Source organism: Hyla sarda, chromosome 4 (genome assembly GCF_029499605.1).
Source record: "Hyla sarda isolate aHylSar1 chromosome 4, aHylSar1.hap1, whole genome shotgun sequence".
NCBI lineage: Eukaryota > Metazoa > Chordata > Amphibia > Anura > Hylidae > Hyla > Hyla sarda.
In genome coordinates, this window is record NC_079192.1 from 33,880,231 (window position 1) to 33,899,483 (window position 19,253).

General features: G+C 40.0%; 2 protein-coding genes across 7 annotated transcripts in view; one reads left to right on the forward strand and one right to left on the reverse strand.

The window, feature by feature from the left end:
- Positions 1-1,463, forward strand: part of KLF1 (KLF transcription factor 1) — a 39,238-nt gene extending 37,775 nt beyond the window's left edge. For all 4 annotated transcript variants that reach the window (XM_056570460.1, XM_056570459.1, XM_056570458.1 and 1 more), the window contains one exon: positions 1,084-1,463. In XM_056570460.1, the coding sequence (XP_056426435.1) occupies positions 1,084-1,274 (191 nt within the window). In that variant the 3' untranslated portion in view covers positions 1,275-1,463. The remainder of the gene's footprint in view (positions 1-1,083) is intronic.
- A 2,331-nt stretch (positions 1,464-3,794) lies between these two features.
- LOC130366772 (tetraspanin-1-like) overlaps positions 3,795-19,253 on the reverse strand; it is a 52,095-nt gene continuing 36,636 nt past the window's right edge. For 2 of the 3 annotated variants that reach the window (XM_056569125.1, XM_056569124.1), the window contains exons 6-8: positions 7,011-7,145; positions 5,322-5,405; positions 3,795-4,247 (exon numbers count right to left, since the gene is read on the reverse strand). In XM_056569125.1, coding sequence (XP_056425100.1) covers positions 4,194-4,247; positions 5,322-5,405; positions 7,011-7,145 — 273 coding nt within the window. In that variant the 3' untranslated portion in view covers positions 3,795-4,193. The remainder of the gene's footprint in view (positions 4,248-5,321; positions 5,406-7,010; positions 7,146-19,253) is intronic. The other variant, XM_056569126.1, reaches the window with a different exon arrangement.

Here is a 19,253-nt window from a genome sequence, read left to right on the forward strand (position 1 = left end):
TCCTCTTATTACCCTATAACATCTTATTACAGTAACCCTGCTCCTGATCCTCTTATTTCCCTATAACATCTTATTACAGTAACCCGGCTCCTGATCCTCTTATTACCCTATAACATCTTATTACAGTAACCCGGCTCCTGATCCTCTTATTACCCCTATAACATCTTATTACAGTAACCCGCCTCCTGATCCTCTTAATACATTATAACATCTTATTACAGTAACCCGGCTCCTGATCCTTTTATTACCCCTATAACATCTTATTACAGTAACCCGGCTCCTGATCCTCTTATTACCCTATAACATATTATTACAGTAACCCGGCTCCTGATCCTCTTATTACCCTATAACATCTTATTACAGTAACCCGACTCCTGATCCTCTTATTACCCTATAACATCTTATTACAGTAACCCGGCTCCTGATCCTCTTATCACCCTATAACATCTTATTACAGTAACCTGGCTCCTGATCCTCTTATTACCATATAACATGTTATTACAGTAACCCGGCTCCTGATCCTCTTATTACCCTATAATATCTTATTACAGTAACCCGGCTCCTGATCCTCTTATTACCCTATAACATCTTATTTCAGTAACCCGGCTCCTGATCCACTTATTACCCTATAACATCTTATTACAGTAACCCGGCTCCTGATCCTCTTATTACCCTATAACATCTTATTACAGTAACCCGGCTCCTGATCCTCTTATTACCCTATAACATCTTATCACAGTAACTCGGCTCCTGATCCTCTTATTACCCTATAACATCTTATTACAGTAACCTGGCTCCTGATCCCCTTATTACCCTATAACATCTTATTACAGTAACCCGGCTCCTGATCCCCTTATTACCCTATAACATCTTATTACAGTAACCCGGCTCCTGATCCTTATTACCCTATAACATCTTATTACAGTAACCCGGCTCCTGATCCTTATTACCCTATAACATCTTATTACAGTAACCCGGCTCCAGACTCTTGTATTATTCTGTAATATCTTAAAAATGACAGAATAAAAATATGTGGTTATTATTATTATAGAAACCCAAATAAATTTTCGTTCTCCTTTGCAGGAGAGAAGCCTTATGTATGTGAATGGGATGGTTGTGGTTGGAAGTTTGCCCGTTCTGATGAACTCACCCGCCATATACGGAAGCACACCGGTGTTCGCCCTTTCCAGTGTTGCATGTGTGAACGAACTTTTGCCCGTTCTGACCATCTGGCGCTACATATGAAAAGACATATAAATAAGGGCAGTCTATAATGGAAGAAAATAATAAATGTATTGTGATAATTAGATGTTTGTATATAATACCTGTAGGGGTATATAGGAAATAATGATTATCCTAGTATCCTAATAAAGGGGTCCTCTAAATCCAGACATTCTCTAGCATGACCTCTGAGTATCCATTGTACATTGTATAAAACAAGTTAAAGCATACTGCAGCCCACCATTCCAATATATGTGTGTGTGTATATATATATATATATATATATATATATATATATATACATATATATATATATATATATATATATATATATATATATACACACACACACTAATGGGTTGTAGATAGAAATGAATATGCAGTTATCGTCACATATTTGTAATTTTACTGTATGACCACTAGGGGCAGCAGACTTCTTTCCTATGACTTTCTATAAAAAAAAATTGTAACAATAAATGTTTGAATTATTCTGTTGATTTCTGTTATTCACACAGTTTTAGTTCATCATCCACCATGAGACATCTGCTTATTTTCTCTAGATGCATCTTTAATAGGAACTGTCAGAATCAAAAACGTTTTATATGTTCATTCCTCCTGGCAAAACATTAACCTTTCTAATATACTTTATTAAAAACATTTCTTTTTATGACTTGTGAAAAAGACCACTAGGAATCCCTATACCATCCTTAACATAATCCTGTTCGGCTGCAGCATCATCTTTGTCCAAGCTGAAGCACAGGCTGGGACAAAGTCAAGGCAGTGAGGAAGGGACTAGCACTCCTATGTGCTCACTCCTGTCCTGTCAGACTGCAGTATGAAAACAGAGAGGAAGGTTAGAGAGCTGCCTGCAGTAATTAGATGAAGACACCCAGCACAGCAGACTCAGGGAGGAAGTAAATGCATGGTGAGGAGTGAGGGCAGGCTCAGTGCTTGCCTCGGACTCGTCCCTTCCTGAGCTGTGGATGTCAGAATAAGTGAGCAACAGAACAGAAGGATTTCTGAGCCAAATACAGAAGCTAGACACATAAAAAACTACCGTATTTATCGGCGTATAACACGCACTTTTAAAACTTAAATTCAAGGCAAAAAGTCTGCGTGTTATACGCCGATAAATCTTTTTGTCACTGATTTAAAGTGGCCGCAGCAGCGTCCGCTTGTTAAGGATTAGCAGCCTGGCCGCGGCCATTTTGTTTTTTTTCTCCCCTTCCCCCCCCTGCTTTTTATTGTATTTTTTTTTTTTTTAATCTTCCTTACCTAGCCGCGCTCGGCAGGCCAGGTCCGGTGTCGGGTCTTGCCGGCTGCGGTCAGAGAAGCAGAATGAGTGACGTCCTCTGACGGCTGCACAGCGTCTGGGACGTCACTCATCATTCGCTGCAGCCGCCGCTGGTCAGTGTGGTCGCACCAACCGCAGCCATTAGAATAGTCACAGCGGCAGCACCATTGAATGAGTGACGTCCCTGATTGTGCAGCGGAGCTGCACAATCAGGGACGTCACTCATTCACTGCTGCTGCCGCTGTGACTAATCTAATGGCTGCGGTTTCTGCGACCACACTGACCAGCGGCGGCTGCAGCGAATGATGAGTGACGTCCCAGACGCTGTACAGCGTCACTCATCCTGCTTCACTGACCGCAGCCCGCAAGACCCGACACCGGACCTGGCCTGCAGAGCGCGGCTAGGTAAGGAAGATGGGGGGAAAAAAAAAAATATATATATATATCAAAAACAGGGGGGGGGAGGGCATGAGGAGCAGGGGGGCATGATGAGAGCGGGGCATGATGAGCAGGGGGGCATGATGAGCAGGGGGGCATGATGAGCAGGGGGGCATGATGAGCAGGGGGGGCATGATGAGCAGGGGGCATGATGAGCAGGGGGGCATGATGAGCAGGGGGGTATGATGAGCAGGCAGGGGGGCATGATGAGCAGGGGGCCATGATGAGCAGGGGGCCATGATGAGCAGGGGGGCATGATGAGCAGGGGGGCATGATGAGACAGTGGGGGAATGATGAGACAGTGGGGGAAGGATGAGACAGTGGGGGAAGGATGAGACAGTGGGGGAAGGATGAGACAGTGGGGGAATGATGAGACAGTGGGGGAATGATGAGAGGGTAAGGGGGGATGGGTGTAAATGTGGCACAGGGGCTGATAAAAGGGGAGAAATGATGTGGCACTGGAAGGGGGGACCAAACTGAAGTTCAGGCAAAATCAAAGTTAGAGGGATGATATGGCATTTAGTCTGTCATTTATCTTATATGTATTATTTTTTTAAACTTAAATTTCTCTATTAAAATGGGGGTGCGTGTTATACACCAGTGCGTGTTATACGCTGATAAATACGGTAATTTCGTTATGACCTAGTGAGCATCACATAGAAGCACATTTTTCTGTGATATGACAGGTACACTTTAAGTGGCCTAAAGTCAGACTTAAGTCTCATCTAGTGCTGTATTTAAATTTTGTGCTGTAATCAAACCTGTTTGCAATTGCCGAAATCTCGTATTTGCCCAGGTAAAGCGTGACACAGAAGATTCATCTTATCCCTTCATTAATAAAACAAATGCAATAAAAACAATTCCAACCAGTTTTATTAGTAGAATTTTCTGTATTACTATCCTATTCTCTATATACAATATTTATAAATATATATTCTACATTAAATAGCAGAAAGCAGTGATGAAGGTTGTGCTATATCTCATTGCTGTAGGAAAATAGATGATAAATATATATAATAGCTAAACATCATGATATCTACCAACGCAGAACAGTGGCCATTGGGAGACACTGCAGAGTTGTGGTATGTTCCGTTCAGGCCAAGTCCACAGAAGTATAATGGAAAAGGAAGAAACAACAGGATCGCATGTATCGTACGGCTAGAAGTATTGACTGTAGTCCTACTTGTCACTGCCTAGAAATCCTGAATGCTCCAGAGAGAGTGTGCGGCACTGGATACATCTATTTATTACCAATCTGGCAAAACAGCACAAGGGCGACAATCATGGCTGCAAGCTGAAAGGTAGAGACAAAAGGTTATGGACATGGTTATAGGTTATAAGATCACTTTTTTATGTATTGTTCCAGTGCATATAAAATGACGCCTCTTTGCAAAATAGTCTTGATTAAAAATGTTCTACCGTTTTGCATATACAGCTTCTCTGAAGACCTAGGCATCTCCATAATAATTACCCTGCATAGTCTAATCCTGCGAGAGAGTGATTGTACTACACAGACTTGTTTCTAGCCTGCAAACACGGAGACACATAGGTGCACAGATGCTGGATACCCAACCGGTGGAAACTTTTAATGTGAACATAAAATTAATTATATCTATATTTAAAGGGTTTTTCTGGTGAATGAAAACTGAACCCCTATCCTCTATAGGGGATAGGTGATTGATTGCTGGGGGTCTGACCACTGGGACCCCCACGCAAACTCCAAAATATGGCCTATCTGTTACCGCTGAGTGCTCTGGCCCCCACCTTTAGAGATGTACCGGCCTCGGCAGTGACGGTCCGCTAAGCCGGCTGAGTGGGCCGTCACTGCTGAGACCAGTACATCTTGGAAGGTGGGGGTCAAAACACTAGGAGATAGAGGATATGTTTTCATTAACTGGATAACCCATATAAGGTTCATATAAGGATCAATAAGGTTGCAACCCCTTTTAAACAATGATTGTAATATTCATATGCTGTGTAAATAGAAATCAAAACATGGTGGGAGCAGATTCTTGGGGCCACTTTTACACTGCAGCATTTTAAAAAGCAATTTATTTGTAAGCCGAAGTTGGGATGGAAACAAAATACTGAAGAAATTTCCATTCCACTTCTTCTCCATACAGGATTCTACTCCTGATTTTGCTTTACAAATATTGATGCAAAATATTGACCAAAAGAGTGAAGTGAAAGTTTCCCTAGAGGACCTCCCGGCGGAGTCTGGTGTAAAGATGACACTTCAGCAATGCAAATCATCAGAGCAAGCGTGGAGCACACCATGAACAGGAAGGTAAAGGTGCTCTAAATATCATTGTATAATCTGTAAAACTCATCGGTCCATAATGTAGATAAAGGACGATAGGTGACTTACTTCCAGGGCAGAGATCCCGAGGGCAACACCTCCTACAATTTTTCCATTTTGTGACAGAAAGCCTTCAAATGCTTTAAGGCAGCCCTGGAAAAAAAGACAAAAAAACATTGTATACCCTTATTCCTATATATAAGGCATTCACAAGATTCACTGTTCAGGACCCTGTATGTTACATGTCAGAATAAATGCCCTGAATACTTTGAAATGGACTTTCCCAAAAGCTCAGGGATCGCACCGATCTGTCTGGAGTTCTGAGACTGGCCCCATAAAATAAAATAATCTTTTTAATAAAGTGCTATGGCCAATTATCCACTGGATCAGCAAATAAACCAACAAAATCACTGGAGCACCAGTTGAAGATACTAAACCACTGGATTCCTAGTTTTGGACAGGAAACCACTGGTTAGCCTGATACAGAACTTAAACCAATATGTAATTTAGGAGAGAATCTAATCCACTTGACCAGTTTATAGACTCTAAGTTAGTAGATCACTAGGCATAGACTATTAACTGGAGGGTCCCAGGAAGGTCACTCATGGGATCACCAGCCCAGGCATAGATTTTAAATTAGTGGATTATGAGTTAAAATGTAAACCACTGGGTCACCATGTTTAGACTCTAAACCAGTGGACCACCAAATAAAAAGCAAACCACTGGATCTCCTGGAATAGAGAGTAAACATGGATCATGAACCATACTCAAGTCGACTACTAGGTATAGACTCCAAACCTTCAGGTTACTAGGTAGACTCTGAACTATTGGATTACTCGATGGACTCTAACCCAATGGGTTAGAATGTAAACCAGGGGGATCCTCAGGTAGATTGTAAACCAATAGGTCACCATGTATAAGCTCTACCTCAGTGAATCACCAAATAAATAGTAAACCACTGGGTCTCTTGGTACAGACAATAAACCAATGGATTACTGAATACTCTAATTTAGTGGATCACTAGGCATAGACTCTAAACCAGTAGATCACTAGATATAGACTCTGAAATAGTGAACATTCAGGGAGATCACCAGATCACCATGCATTAACTCTAAACCTGTTGATCACTGAGCCAATACTCTATACTAGTGGACCACCAAGCTAATACTAAACCGCTGGGTCACCAAGTATAGAATCTAACTCACTGGATCTCCAAGTATGGATCACCCCGCATAGGCTCTAAACCAATGGATCTTTAGGTAGACTCTAAACCAGATGGATCTGCATAACCAGGTAAAGGCTGGGTCACAAGGTACAAATTGTACACTGCTGGGTTATTAGGGACAGGATATGGAAGCACTAGGTCATATAGTGTTGCTACCACCTACACACAACATGACTACCCTGATTCATGGATGAAATGGTACTGGTGACTACACTATCCCAGTAGCTGTTGACAAAGAAGTTGGCAATATAACACTATCACAGGTAAACAAACAATAAGCAGTACTAGTGACTAAGACTGCTGCAATTATGGGTATAATGTGGCTCTCATTATGGGGCACTTTAATGGGGTCATTGTAGTAGTTATCCTAAACCTCTATGGCAACACTTTGGCATCTACTGTGCAGTGTGGCAGGCTTGGAAAAGGAAGCACTGTTCCTAAATAAAATACAAAATGGAGGAATTCTGAGACCAATATGGGAGCTACTGGATGTTTTTCTTTAAAGACAAGAAAAAAGAATTGGAACTGTGTACCTTCACCTCAGAGCTAATATTGTAGCGCTGGCAGGGGCTGGCATAGGAGCAACACACAGGAGGGTACTCCCCGTGATCTCGGTAGTAGGTGGAGTTGTTGAAATCTTCATAACCATGAAATCCGCAGCACTTGAGCTAAGAAAAGTGGAGACACAGTGGTATTTAATAGGAGCTATGCATCAAAACAGATGATGCCCATAACAAATAATAAGAGCTCAGTTTTCATTGTTTACGCTAGAAAAATGTAATGTAGACACTTGCCCTTATGTACAAAAATATAACTACTATAATACTGCATCCTATATACAAGAATATACCTACAATAATACTGCCCCCTATGTACAAGAATATAACTACTATAATACTGCATCCTATATACAAGAATATACCTACAATAATACTGCCTCCAATATACAAGAATATAACTACTATAATACTGCTCCCTATATATACAAGAATATAACTACTATAATACTGCCTCCTATATACAAGAATATAACTACTATAATACTGCTCCTATATACAAGAATATAACTACTATAAATGTCCAAAGAGAAAGGGGAAAAAAGTGGCACCAAAGAGCAAATATCCCTGTACAATAATGAAATCCTGAGGCAATGCAATAAGGGCTATCCAGAAGATTTGAAGTACAGCCGTACCTGGGGGTGCAGGTGTAATATCAGATAACATTGAACATCGAGGAGAAGAAGGTGAAAAGACCGCACTCACCCACTGTACTCGCTGGTAGATTGCAGATTTATTCAGAATGCAAAAAACAATTCCATATGGTGGAGGACGTGGAGGGGAAAAAAAAGCCAAACGGACTAGTTTCGCGCCAGCCGGCGCTTTCTCTGACTGGGCTACATCAGCTGGCAGGAAGGGGAGGGAATTTCAAACGCCAAAGCTGATGACGTGGGAGTATGCAAAAAAATGAAAGAGAATAAACACCTGGGCATATATTCTAAATAATTATCAAAGATTGAAAAAAAGGAAAAAAGGGGGGAGAAAACAAGGACAAGAAAAACAGGGGCGTGCTGGAAGGAATACTAATGCGAATTTATAAAAAAACGCTAAGATCTTGCCGGTCGTTCAGTCCCATTCCTTCTAATGCCTTGCTGCGCATGATCCAGCGCTCTTCGCAACGAAGTAAAGTCCTGTGTCGGTCTATTCCAGGTGAGTTTGTTTTAACCCTTTCGATGCCAAAAAATCGCATGGTGTCTGCTTCTCCTTTATGGGCTGATCTCATATGCTCAATTAACCTGGCACAACCGTGCCCCGTGTGAATGGATCTGAGGTGTTCGCGGAATCGTATCCTTAAGGGTCTAATAGTAGACCCTATATAGAAACACATACACGGGCAGACGATAGCATAAACGACATAGTCCGTACGGCAGCACATAAAATCCCTTATTCTGACATCTGTGCTTCCTAAAGTAAAGAATTTTCCTGGCAGGAGATATTTGCAATGAGGGCAATTGCCACATTTGTGGTTGCCCAGGGGAACGGTGGAGGATAACCAGTCTTTTTCTCTCCGAGCTGGGGGTAAAGCGCTGCGTACCAATAGATTGTTAATACTTTTACTTTTTCGAAAGGAGACAAGAGGTTTTTTAACTGCTGCATCCTTGAAAACCGGATCGTTTTCAATAAGGAACCAGTTATTTTTTATTACTTGCTTGATGGTTTCAGCTAGCACATTATACTTAAAAGAAAAAACGAAACGTGGGCGATCAGGGGTAGTTGCAGATTTTTTCTTCCTTTTATATGTTTTTTTCACTAGATCCAGTCTGGGAATAGCAGTGGCTTTTTTCAGAGCTTTATCAAGTTCATGAGGGGGGTAACCTCTTTTTAAAAATCTATATATAGATCTTTTGCTTGTGCCAAAAAATCCTCGTCTCTTTTATTAATTTTCCGTAGTCTCAAAAACTGGCTATACGGGAGGGCTTGTTTAGTATGAGCGGGATGAAAACTGTTATAATGTAACAAGTTACTGGAGGCAGTGGGTTTTCGATAGCCTAGTGTAAAAAAATGCCCATTTTCCACTGTGAGCATGACATCCAAAAATTCCATGGAGGATTCGCTGAATTTTTTAGTGAATCTCATGTTCATTTTGTTATTGCTTATGTGATTTACAAAATCGTCAAATCTATCCGGGGTGCTGTCCCAAACAATCAGAATATCGTCCACATAACGGTAATATTTTATTATGTTGGAAAGAAAGGGATTTGTATTATTGAGTATGTATAATTTTTCGAAAATGGCCAAAAAAATTATGGCGAAAGAACATGCCACGGGTGTCCCCATGGCCGTGCCCGTGCATTGGGCATACCATTGATCTTGAAAAACGAAGCAATTATTCTGGAGAATGAGGGTTAGAGCTTCACAGACAAAGGACACGAAAATATTCTCTTTCCCGGCGTTTTCCAAAAATTCTTGGACAGCTAGAACACCAGTATCCTGAGGAATTCGTGTATATAAGCTTTCCACATCGATTGATGTCAATTTATAGGAATCTTGCCAGTTGAGCGTTTCCAATGACAACAACAGGTCGTCCGTATCCTTGACATATGAAGGGATGTCTACTAAAAGAGGGTGTAACAACCACTCTATATATTGAGACAGTGGCTCCGTGATACCTCCTATTCCGGCCACAATGGGCCTGCCCGGAGGTTTCTCAAGATTTTTATGTGTTTTAGGAAGAAAATACCATTTAGGATTGATTGGATGCATGGGTAATAATTTTTCGGCATCGCGTTTTTTAAGAAAGCCATTTTCGGTATATTTTCTCAGAAGGTTTTTAATTTTATTACTGATTTTAGGCGTAGGGTCAGACTTTAACAAAGTATATGTTGCAGTATCTTGTAATTGTCTGTGAGCTTCATACAAGTAATATTCTTTTGACATGATGACCACATTCTGGCCTTTATCCGGCTTTTTAATCACTAGATCTTCTCTTTTTTGGAGATTTTTGAGAGCTAATATTTCTTCTGCAGGTAGATTAGGAATTGATTTTGGGTATATTAATGCTCTCATTTGTTTTAGAACTTGTTTTGAAAAAATATCAAGGCTACTGCCATATTGAATAGGTGGATTAAACACTGATTTTACACCTCCTGAAAAAAATGATTTTTTAGGTTCTTCATGTGGTTCACCCTCGTCCTCTTCTGTTAAGCTCATTAGTAAAGCCACTCCTTCCCAGTCTATATCCATAGGAGTATTTTGTGCAAAAAATCCCAATTTTCCGATTTTTTCTTTTACTATTGCTGAGGTGTTTTTTTTGGGCGTCGGCTGGACAAGAGTAGGGTCTTTCTTAAAAAAACGAAAAAGATTCATTTTTCTTATGTTTTTATAAAGATCAATTTCAAATTCAACTGGATCGAAATCAGATGGAATACAGAAGTTTAGTCCTTTTGTCAAAGCACTTAAAGTTGCTTCGTCTAAATTTTCCTGAGTTAGATTGAGACTACGTAAAATTAATAAAAGAGACGAGGATTTTTTGGCACAAGCAAAAGATCTATATAATAGATTTTTAAAAAGAGGTTACCCCCCTCATGAACTTGATAAAGCTCTGAAAAAAGCCACTGCTATTCCCAGACTGGATCTAGTGAAAAAAACATATAAAAGGAAGAAAAAATCTGCAACTACCCCTGATCGCCCACGTTTCGTTTTTTCTTTTAAGTATAATGTGCTAGCTGAAACCATCAAGCAAGTAATAAAAAATAACTGGTTCCTTATTGAAAACGATCCGGTTTTCAAGGATGCAGCAGTTAAAAAACCTCTTGTCTCCTTTCGAAAAAGTAAAAGTATTAACAATCTATTGGTACGCAGCGCTTTACCCCCAGCTCGGAGAGAAAAAGACTGGTTATCCTCCACCGTTCCCCTGGGCAACCACAAATGTGGCAATTGCCCTCATTGCAAATATCTCCTGCCAGGAAAATTCTTTACTTTAGGAAGCACAGATGTCAGAATAAGGGATTTTATGTGCTGCCGTACGGACTATGTCGTTTATGCTATCGTCTGCCCGTGTATGTGTTTCTATATAGGGTCTACTATTAGACCCTTAAGGATACGATTCCGCGAACACCTCAGATCCATTCACACGGGGCACGGTTGTGCCAGGTTAATTGAGCATATGAGATCAGCCCATAAAGGAGAAGCAGACACCATGCGATTTTTTGGCATCGAAAAGGTTAAAACAAACTCACCTGGAATAGACCGACACAGGACTTTACTTCGTTGCGAAGAGCGCTGGATCATGCGCAGCAAGGCATTAGAAGGAATGGGACTGAACGACCGGCAAGATCTTAGCGTTTTTTTATAAATTCGCATTAGTATTCCTTCCAGCACGCCCCTGTTTTTCTTGTCCTTGTTTTCTCCCCCCTTTTTTCCTTTTTTTCAATCTTTGATAATTATTTAGAATATATGCCCAGGTGTTTATTCTCTTTCATTTTTTTGCATACTCCCACGTCATCAGCTTTGGCGTTTGAAATTCCCTCCCCTTCCTGCCAGCTGATGTAGCCCAGTCAGAGAAAGCGCCGGCTGGCGCGAAACTAGTCCGTTTGGCTTTTTTTTCCCCTCCACGTCCTCCACCATATGGAATTGTTTTTTGCATTCTGAATAAATCTGCAATCTACCAGCGAGTACAGTGGGTGAGTGCGGTCTTTTCACCTTCTTCTCCTCGATATATAACTACTATAATACTGCTCCTATATACAAGAATATAACTACTATAATACTGCTCCTATGTACAAGAATATAACTACTATAATACTGCCTCCCATATACACGAATATAGCTACAATAATACTGCCCTCTGTGTACAAGAATATAACTATATAAAGAATGAAGAGATGTCCAGCGCAGATTCCAAGCAATACGAAATTGTTTATTCAGCAGTAACATGACATGATGACAGGTAGGTGACGCGTTTCAGCCACAATCTGCGGCCTTAGTCATACAACAATACAATATAAATGAATCTCTTTTATAAGGGAGAGATGCGGGGTTCTATCCAGCAGAAAGGGTGTACCCGGTGAGTGCAATCACCCTCCGGGTTAACCCTCTGCTGGAAGTTAACCCACTCATCCCCCGTACAATTGTGATGTGAGATAAAAACGCATGGTTTGTGCGAACACATGCTAAAAATTACAAATATTACAAAAAAAACCATATTAGATGGGATTCACAATTATAAAAAGTTCTCATGTGCAGATTAGATAATGGTGTCTGTAAATTAACCATGAACCAATATTTAATGGTCACTATATAGCTTACAAAAATAGCAATTTCATATGAAAATATTTATCAAGTATATACAATACAGTAATTTGCTAAATTTTATACGACAAACACCATGTCTTAGAGAAGTGGGAAGAAGAATGAAAATATACGGAATACTGAAACAGACTCATATATATTAATGTTGCGAATTATATATCTGGATTTTCCTCATATAAGCAAGATCACATATTGGTAACGATAGTTTAATCCTAAATAATTAGATAATATTCAATATGTGATATAAAGAGCATAAAGCGATATAAATTCTATTTGGTTATCTATATATTCTAAATATTAGATATTTTAAGTATTAAATTCGCAATATATATAGAGAGTCATAATTTTAATAATGTAATATTACATCTTGTCTTTGATTCAGACCTTGGGGGTACCTGGTTTGTAATTTTATTATCTAGTAAACTTCCCTATCCAGTAGTTTTTGTTTAATATTTCCACCCCTAATTGTATGGGCAACTCTTTCTATTCCCTGAAGGCTAAGACCGGAGAAATCCCCCTCATGGTTTTCAGCACAATGTCTACTTACCATGGATAGATGTCTAGATTGAAAATGAGGAATATCAGACAGGTGTTTTCTGATCCTCGCCTTCAGGGGATTCGTGGTACACCCAACATATTGGACTTGGTATAGTTCACATGTCATTAGATACACCACGTTATTAGTGTTACAATTTATGTATCCAGACATGTTAAATGTTTCTTTTGTTGTAGTGGAGAAAAAAGTTTTCCTATTTTTCATAATTGTACAACAAATACATTTCAGGTGTCCACATTTATAATTTCCTTTCACTTTTAACCAGGTAGATTTTTTCTTTTCTGTTGAACTATAAAGACTGGGAGAAATATACTGCCCAATGGTTTTTGCTTTTTTCGAAATACATTTATATCCATTTTCAAATATTTTTATATAATGACTATCATTCGCTACCATTGGCAGATATTTTTCCACTATCTGACAAATTTGTCTAAAATTTTGGCTGTAATTAGCAGAAAAGATAAGTGGTTTTTTATCATTCTGTAATATATGTCGCAGATGTATGACTAAGGCCGCAGATTGTGGCTCAAATGCGTCACCTACCTGTCATCATGTCGTGTTACTGCTGAATAAATTATTTCGTATTGCTTGGAATCTACGCTGGACATCTCTTCATTCGTTATATTATTATATGAGTTGTGGTTCAGTCTCGTCCGAGACGCAGAAAGGGCGTACGAGTGAGCTGTGCCTAACACTTTGGACTTTGTAAGAATATAACTACTATAATACTGCCTCCTATGTACAAGAATATAACTACTATAATACTGCATCCTATATACAAGAATATAACTACTATAATACTGCATCCTATATACAAGAATATAACTACCATAATATGGCAATGTAGAAATGAAGATAGACGGACGACTCACCCAGGTAGCAAAATTTTCTTCTTTATTCAGAGCTTGCAGCTTAAAATAACAGCAGGTTCAGGGGGGTCTGTCAGCAGGAACGCAGGGCTGTGGAGTGCAACGACCGTATCGCTTCGGACTGAAGCTTCTTCCGGCCTCCAACCTTTGGTTGGAGGCCGGAAGAAGCTTCAGTCCGAAGCGATACGGTCGTTGCACTCCACAGCCCTGCGTTCCTGCTGACAGACCCCCCTGAACCTGCTGTTATTTTAAGCTGCAAGCTCTGAATAAAGAAGAAAATTTTGCTACCTGGGTGAGTCGTCCGTCTATCTTCATTTCTACATTGCCATTGTATGAAAGACTTTGCTCTATAACAGACGTAGACGCTCCCCACAGCACCTAGTGCAGCAGGTTACACACCCCGGATAGTCCGGACAGGAATATCTGACTTATAGCCAAGTAGACAGTGCCTGGTGCTCCTCTCTTCATTACAAACATAACTACCATAATACTGCCTCCTATATATAAGAATATAACTTCTATAATGCTACCTCTTATGTACAGCAATATAACTACTATAATACTGCCCTCTATGTACAAGAATATAACTACTATAATACTGCTCCTATATACAAGAATATAACTACTATAATACTGCCCTCTATGTACAAGAATATAACTACTATAATACTGCTCCTATATACAAGAATATAACTACTATCATACTGCCTCCTATATACAAGAATATAACTTCTATAATGCTACCTCCTATGAACAAGTATATAAATACTATAATACTGCTCCTATGTACAAGAATATAACTACTATAATACTGACTCCTATATACACGAATTTAACTACAATAATACTGCCCTCTATGTACAAGAATATAACTACTATAATACTGCTGCCTATGTACAAGAATATAACTACTATAATATTGTCTCCTATATACAAGAATATAACTACTATAATACTGCTCCTATATACAAGAATATAACTACTATAATACTGCTCCTATGTACAAGAATATAACTACTATAAAACTGATCCTATATACAAGAATATAACTACTATAACACTGCCTCCTATATACAAGAATATAACTACTATAATACTGCTCCTATATACAAAAATATAACTATTATAATACTGCTCCTATATACAAGAATATAACTACTATAATACTGCTCCTATATACAAAAATATAACTACTATAATACTGCTCCTATATACAAAAATATAACTATTATAATACTGCTCCTATATACAAGTATATAACTACTATAATACTGCTCCTCTATACAAGAATATAACTACTATAATACTGCCTCCTATGTACAAGAATATAACTACTATAATACTGCTCCTATGTACAAGAATAGAACTACTATAATACTGTCTCCTATGTACAAGAATATAACTACTATAATACTGCCTCCTATGTACAAGAATAGAACTACTATAATACTGCTCCTATGTACAAGAATAGAACTACTATAATACTGCTCCTATGTACAAGAATAAAACTACTATAATACTGCTCCTATATACAAGAATATAACTACTATAATACTGCTCCTATGTTCAAGAATAGAACTACTATAATACTGCTCCTATGTACAAGAATATAACTACTATAATACTGTCTCCTATGTACAAGAATATAACTACTATAATACTGTCCCCTATATACAAGAATACATCTACTATAATACTGCCTCCTATATACAAGAATATAACTACTATATTATTGCCTCCTATATAAAAGAATATAACTACTATAATACTGCCCCCTATATACAAGAATACAACTACTATAATACTGCCTCCTATATACAAGAATTTAACTACTATAATACTGCCTCCTATGTACAAGAATATAACTACTATAATACTGCTCCTTTGTACAAGAATATAACTACTATAATACTGCCTCCTATATACAAGAATATAACTACTTTCTTCTTCGACTTCCGGCAGCACAGAAGGAATAGGCCTGGCCTCTTTTATTCTTCCTAGGACCGCCCACCTAAAAAAAACTCCACAATAGTCAGCCAATGGCATGACAGCATACCTTATAATTAGTCACATCTCATACATTCAAACTGTGTTTTTTTCTGTCCTCTTTTCTTCATAACAGAGGTGTTAATTCACCTTTGCCCACCATTAATCATATTTTCTTTTTTATTTTAGATGTTATTCCCTTGATGTTTTGTATTACACCAGTGTCACCAGTCAGATCTGAGGGCCAATGTGGGTAACCCTGGCCTACCTGGTGTCTTGCAGTCCCTTTTGACCCATGCGGGAAACCCGGGTTATATGAGGAGGTCTTTTTAGATTTCTGCAAGTTTCTCCCTTCTTATCACTGGTATGGTGAAAAAGGAGGTGTTCTGCCTTGGGGTGACGGTTCCCCCATTGTCGGCAGTCATACAGTCCATTCCCGCGGATACCAGGCGTCTCACGTGCGATCCCGGCATTTGCATGGACGTCTATGGGACTTCCGGTTTGGGCGCCATCTTGTGAATGGCAGTACGCGCATCAGGCGCAGTCAGCAGAGACCGGAAGCGGATGTGGAGCAACCGGATGTGACGTGTCTCTGGTTTGCGGGCGGGTAAGCGCATTTAAACGGAGCAGAGACGGCGGTGCCTTGCCTTTCTGTGCAGGCAGCCGGATTTCTCTGCTCCAAAGGTATGACCTGCTCCTCAGTAGCCAGGGCTGAGCGCTCTGATCTTATGTGCGGACTGTTGCTCATATTATGTACTATTACATTTTTAGATGTCAAGCCCCGCCTCCTCTAAGAAAAAGAAGATGAAGACTAAACACAGGGAGTGTGTCTCTTGCCAGCAGCCCCTGCCGGATGAATTATCTGGAGATTTATGTGAAATATGCAGATCTCATTTGACTCCATCTTCGAGTAAACGGAAGTCTTTATGCATCAGTTGTCTTCATCCGTTGCCATCAGGCTCAGTTTCTACAGTTTGTAAAAGATGTACTGAACCACAAGAAACCTCTGCCTTCCTTGAGGATGCAAGAAGCTTTTTTTCTTGGTTCAAGTCTGAGTTTAGTTCTAGCTCAGGAGTCAGTCTGAAAAATAAGAAAGAAGAACGTAAAGCAGAACCCTCTGCTTCTTCCTCATCAGAAAACGCTTCAGCTCAGTCTGACTCCTCAGATTCTGAAGAGATTATTACAGAAGATTTTTTTCTTTTCAAGAAGGAGAATGCGGGAAAATTAATTAGAGCAGTAAAAGATATTATGGAATCTTCAAAGCAAAAGTTCAGGGAAGATAAGGAGAGTCTCTTCTATTTCCCCAAAAAACCTTCTGAAGTTTTGACAGGTCATCCAGTCTTAAAAACTATAGTGGAGAAAGAATTTAAAAAACCAGACAGTAGGCTGGAATTAGGTTCTAGATTTAGAGCAGTATATAAGTTGGATCCTATGGATAAGAAGACAGATATTCTGATAAAACGTGCCTACTGTAATACAGCTGCTTTAATGAAAGCATCCCTTGCTTCTGTACCTGTAACCCGGGCTATTCGAGTCTGGCTGAGCCAACTTGGAAGAAATATTCAGGAGGGTATTTCTAGAATTGATCTCTTGGAGGAAATTGATACATTAAAGACTGCGGCGGATTTCGCATGTGATCTCCCCCTAGACGTGACAAGAATATGTGCGAAGAACCTTGCAGTATTAAATTCAGCCAGAAGGGCTATCTACCTTAAGCCATGGCCAGGCGATGCCTCATCTAAAGTTAACTTCTGTGCACTACCGTTTGAAGCTGGTTTTCTAGTAGGATCACAACTGGAAAGTATCCTGGAAGCAGAGAAAGGAGAGAAGGCTCTGGCGTTTCCCTTCGCCAGACAGCGGAAGCAGTTCCAGCCCTTTAGATTTCGCAAGACTGGTTTTAAAAGAAGACCGTATCAAGAAAGAAGATACAATAAAAGATTCCAAGAAAATAGGAGAAGACAGCCGGATCAAAAGCAACCAAAAACAGAATTCTGACTACCTCGGGTCAGGTTCAGTAGGAGCAAGGCTGCTGAATTTCTTTCCAGCCTGGCTGGAGATGACTACAGACAAGTGGGTGCTAAGAATTATTGCAGAAGGTTACAGTCTAAATTTTGTGTCGATACCCCCCGAGAGGTTCATCGTCAACAGAGCGAATTCAATTGTTCAGCTTCTTCTCAGAGATTTTCTAAACAAAAGAGCCCTAGAACCTGTTCCACCAGAACAGCAAGGTTACGGAGTCTACTCACACGTCTTCCCCGTTCCAAAATCAAACGGCAAATGGAGATTAATCATAGATCTGCGATACCTAAATCGCTATTTAGCAAAGGAAAAATTTCGCATGGAAAATGTAAGGTCCGCTACTCATCTAATTCAGCCTCACGACTGGATGGTTTCATTGGACTTAATGGACGCTTATTTGCATGTCCCCATAGAAGAAAAATCCAGAAAATTTCTGAGAGTTGCTGTGTTCCTAGACCAAAGAATTCACCACTTCCAGTTTCGGGCCATGCCCTTTGGCCTGACTTCGGCCCCAAGGGTATTTACAAAGATCGCAGTTACAGTCGTAGCTACCCTAAGACTACAAGGAATACAAATAATACCATATTTAGACGATTGGTTGCTTGTTGCAACCACCCAGGAACTCCTCCTACAACACTTACAGACAGCTCTGAATCTCTTGAACAGGCTTGGGTTTATTCTCAATCCCCAGAAATCAGAACTTTCACCAACAAAAACAAAACGTTTCCTAGGCATGATAATCAATTCAGTATGTCAGAAAGTCTTTCTTCCGGCGGAGAAACAGGACAAAATCATCTTTCAAGTAAAGACTCTGATAAAGTCTCCCTCTACATCCATCAGGAGAGCGATGCAGACACTGGGTTTAATGACTGCAGCAATAGACGCAGTGCCTTATGCCAGGGCACACATGAGGGATTTACAGAGGGAAATCCTTACAGTTTGGGACAGAGTTCCCAATTCTCTGGACTCCACCATCTCATTGTCAGGGCACACCCGACTGAAGTTACGTTGGTGGCTGCAGAAGAACAACTTGAATATGGGGAAAAGTTTCAAACCTCAGAACCCTGTGGTGATAACTACAGATGCCTCCAGATGGGGTTGGGGGGCCCACCTCGGAACCCAATGGATTCAAGGAGTTTGGTCAAGAGAAGAGTCTCATTTATCATCCAACCTAAGAGAACTGAAAGCGATCCGGTTAGCCATAATGCATTTCTCTCCACAGATTTCAAACGCGTCAGTTCTGATCCAGTCAGACAATCTGGTCTCGGTGTATTACATCCAAAAAGAAGGGGGGACAAGATCTACAGCTCTACAAAAAGAATGCAGCAGGATAATGTCCTGGGCAGAACATCATCGCATCTCTCTGATGGCGACTCACATAAAAGGGTCTCTAAATTATCAAGCCGACTGGTTAAGCCGACGGAAGTTAGATCCCAACGAATGGGAACTGAATCCCAAGTATTTTGCTCAGATAACCCGCAAATGGGGGTTACCTGTATGGGACTTGATGGCCACGAGACGCAACAAGAAGGTTCTGAA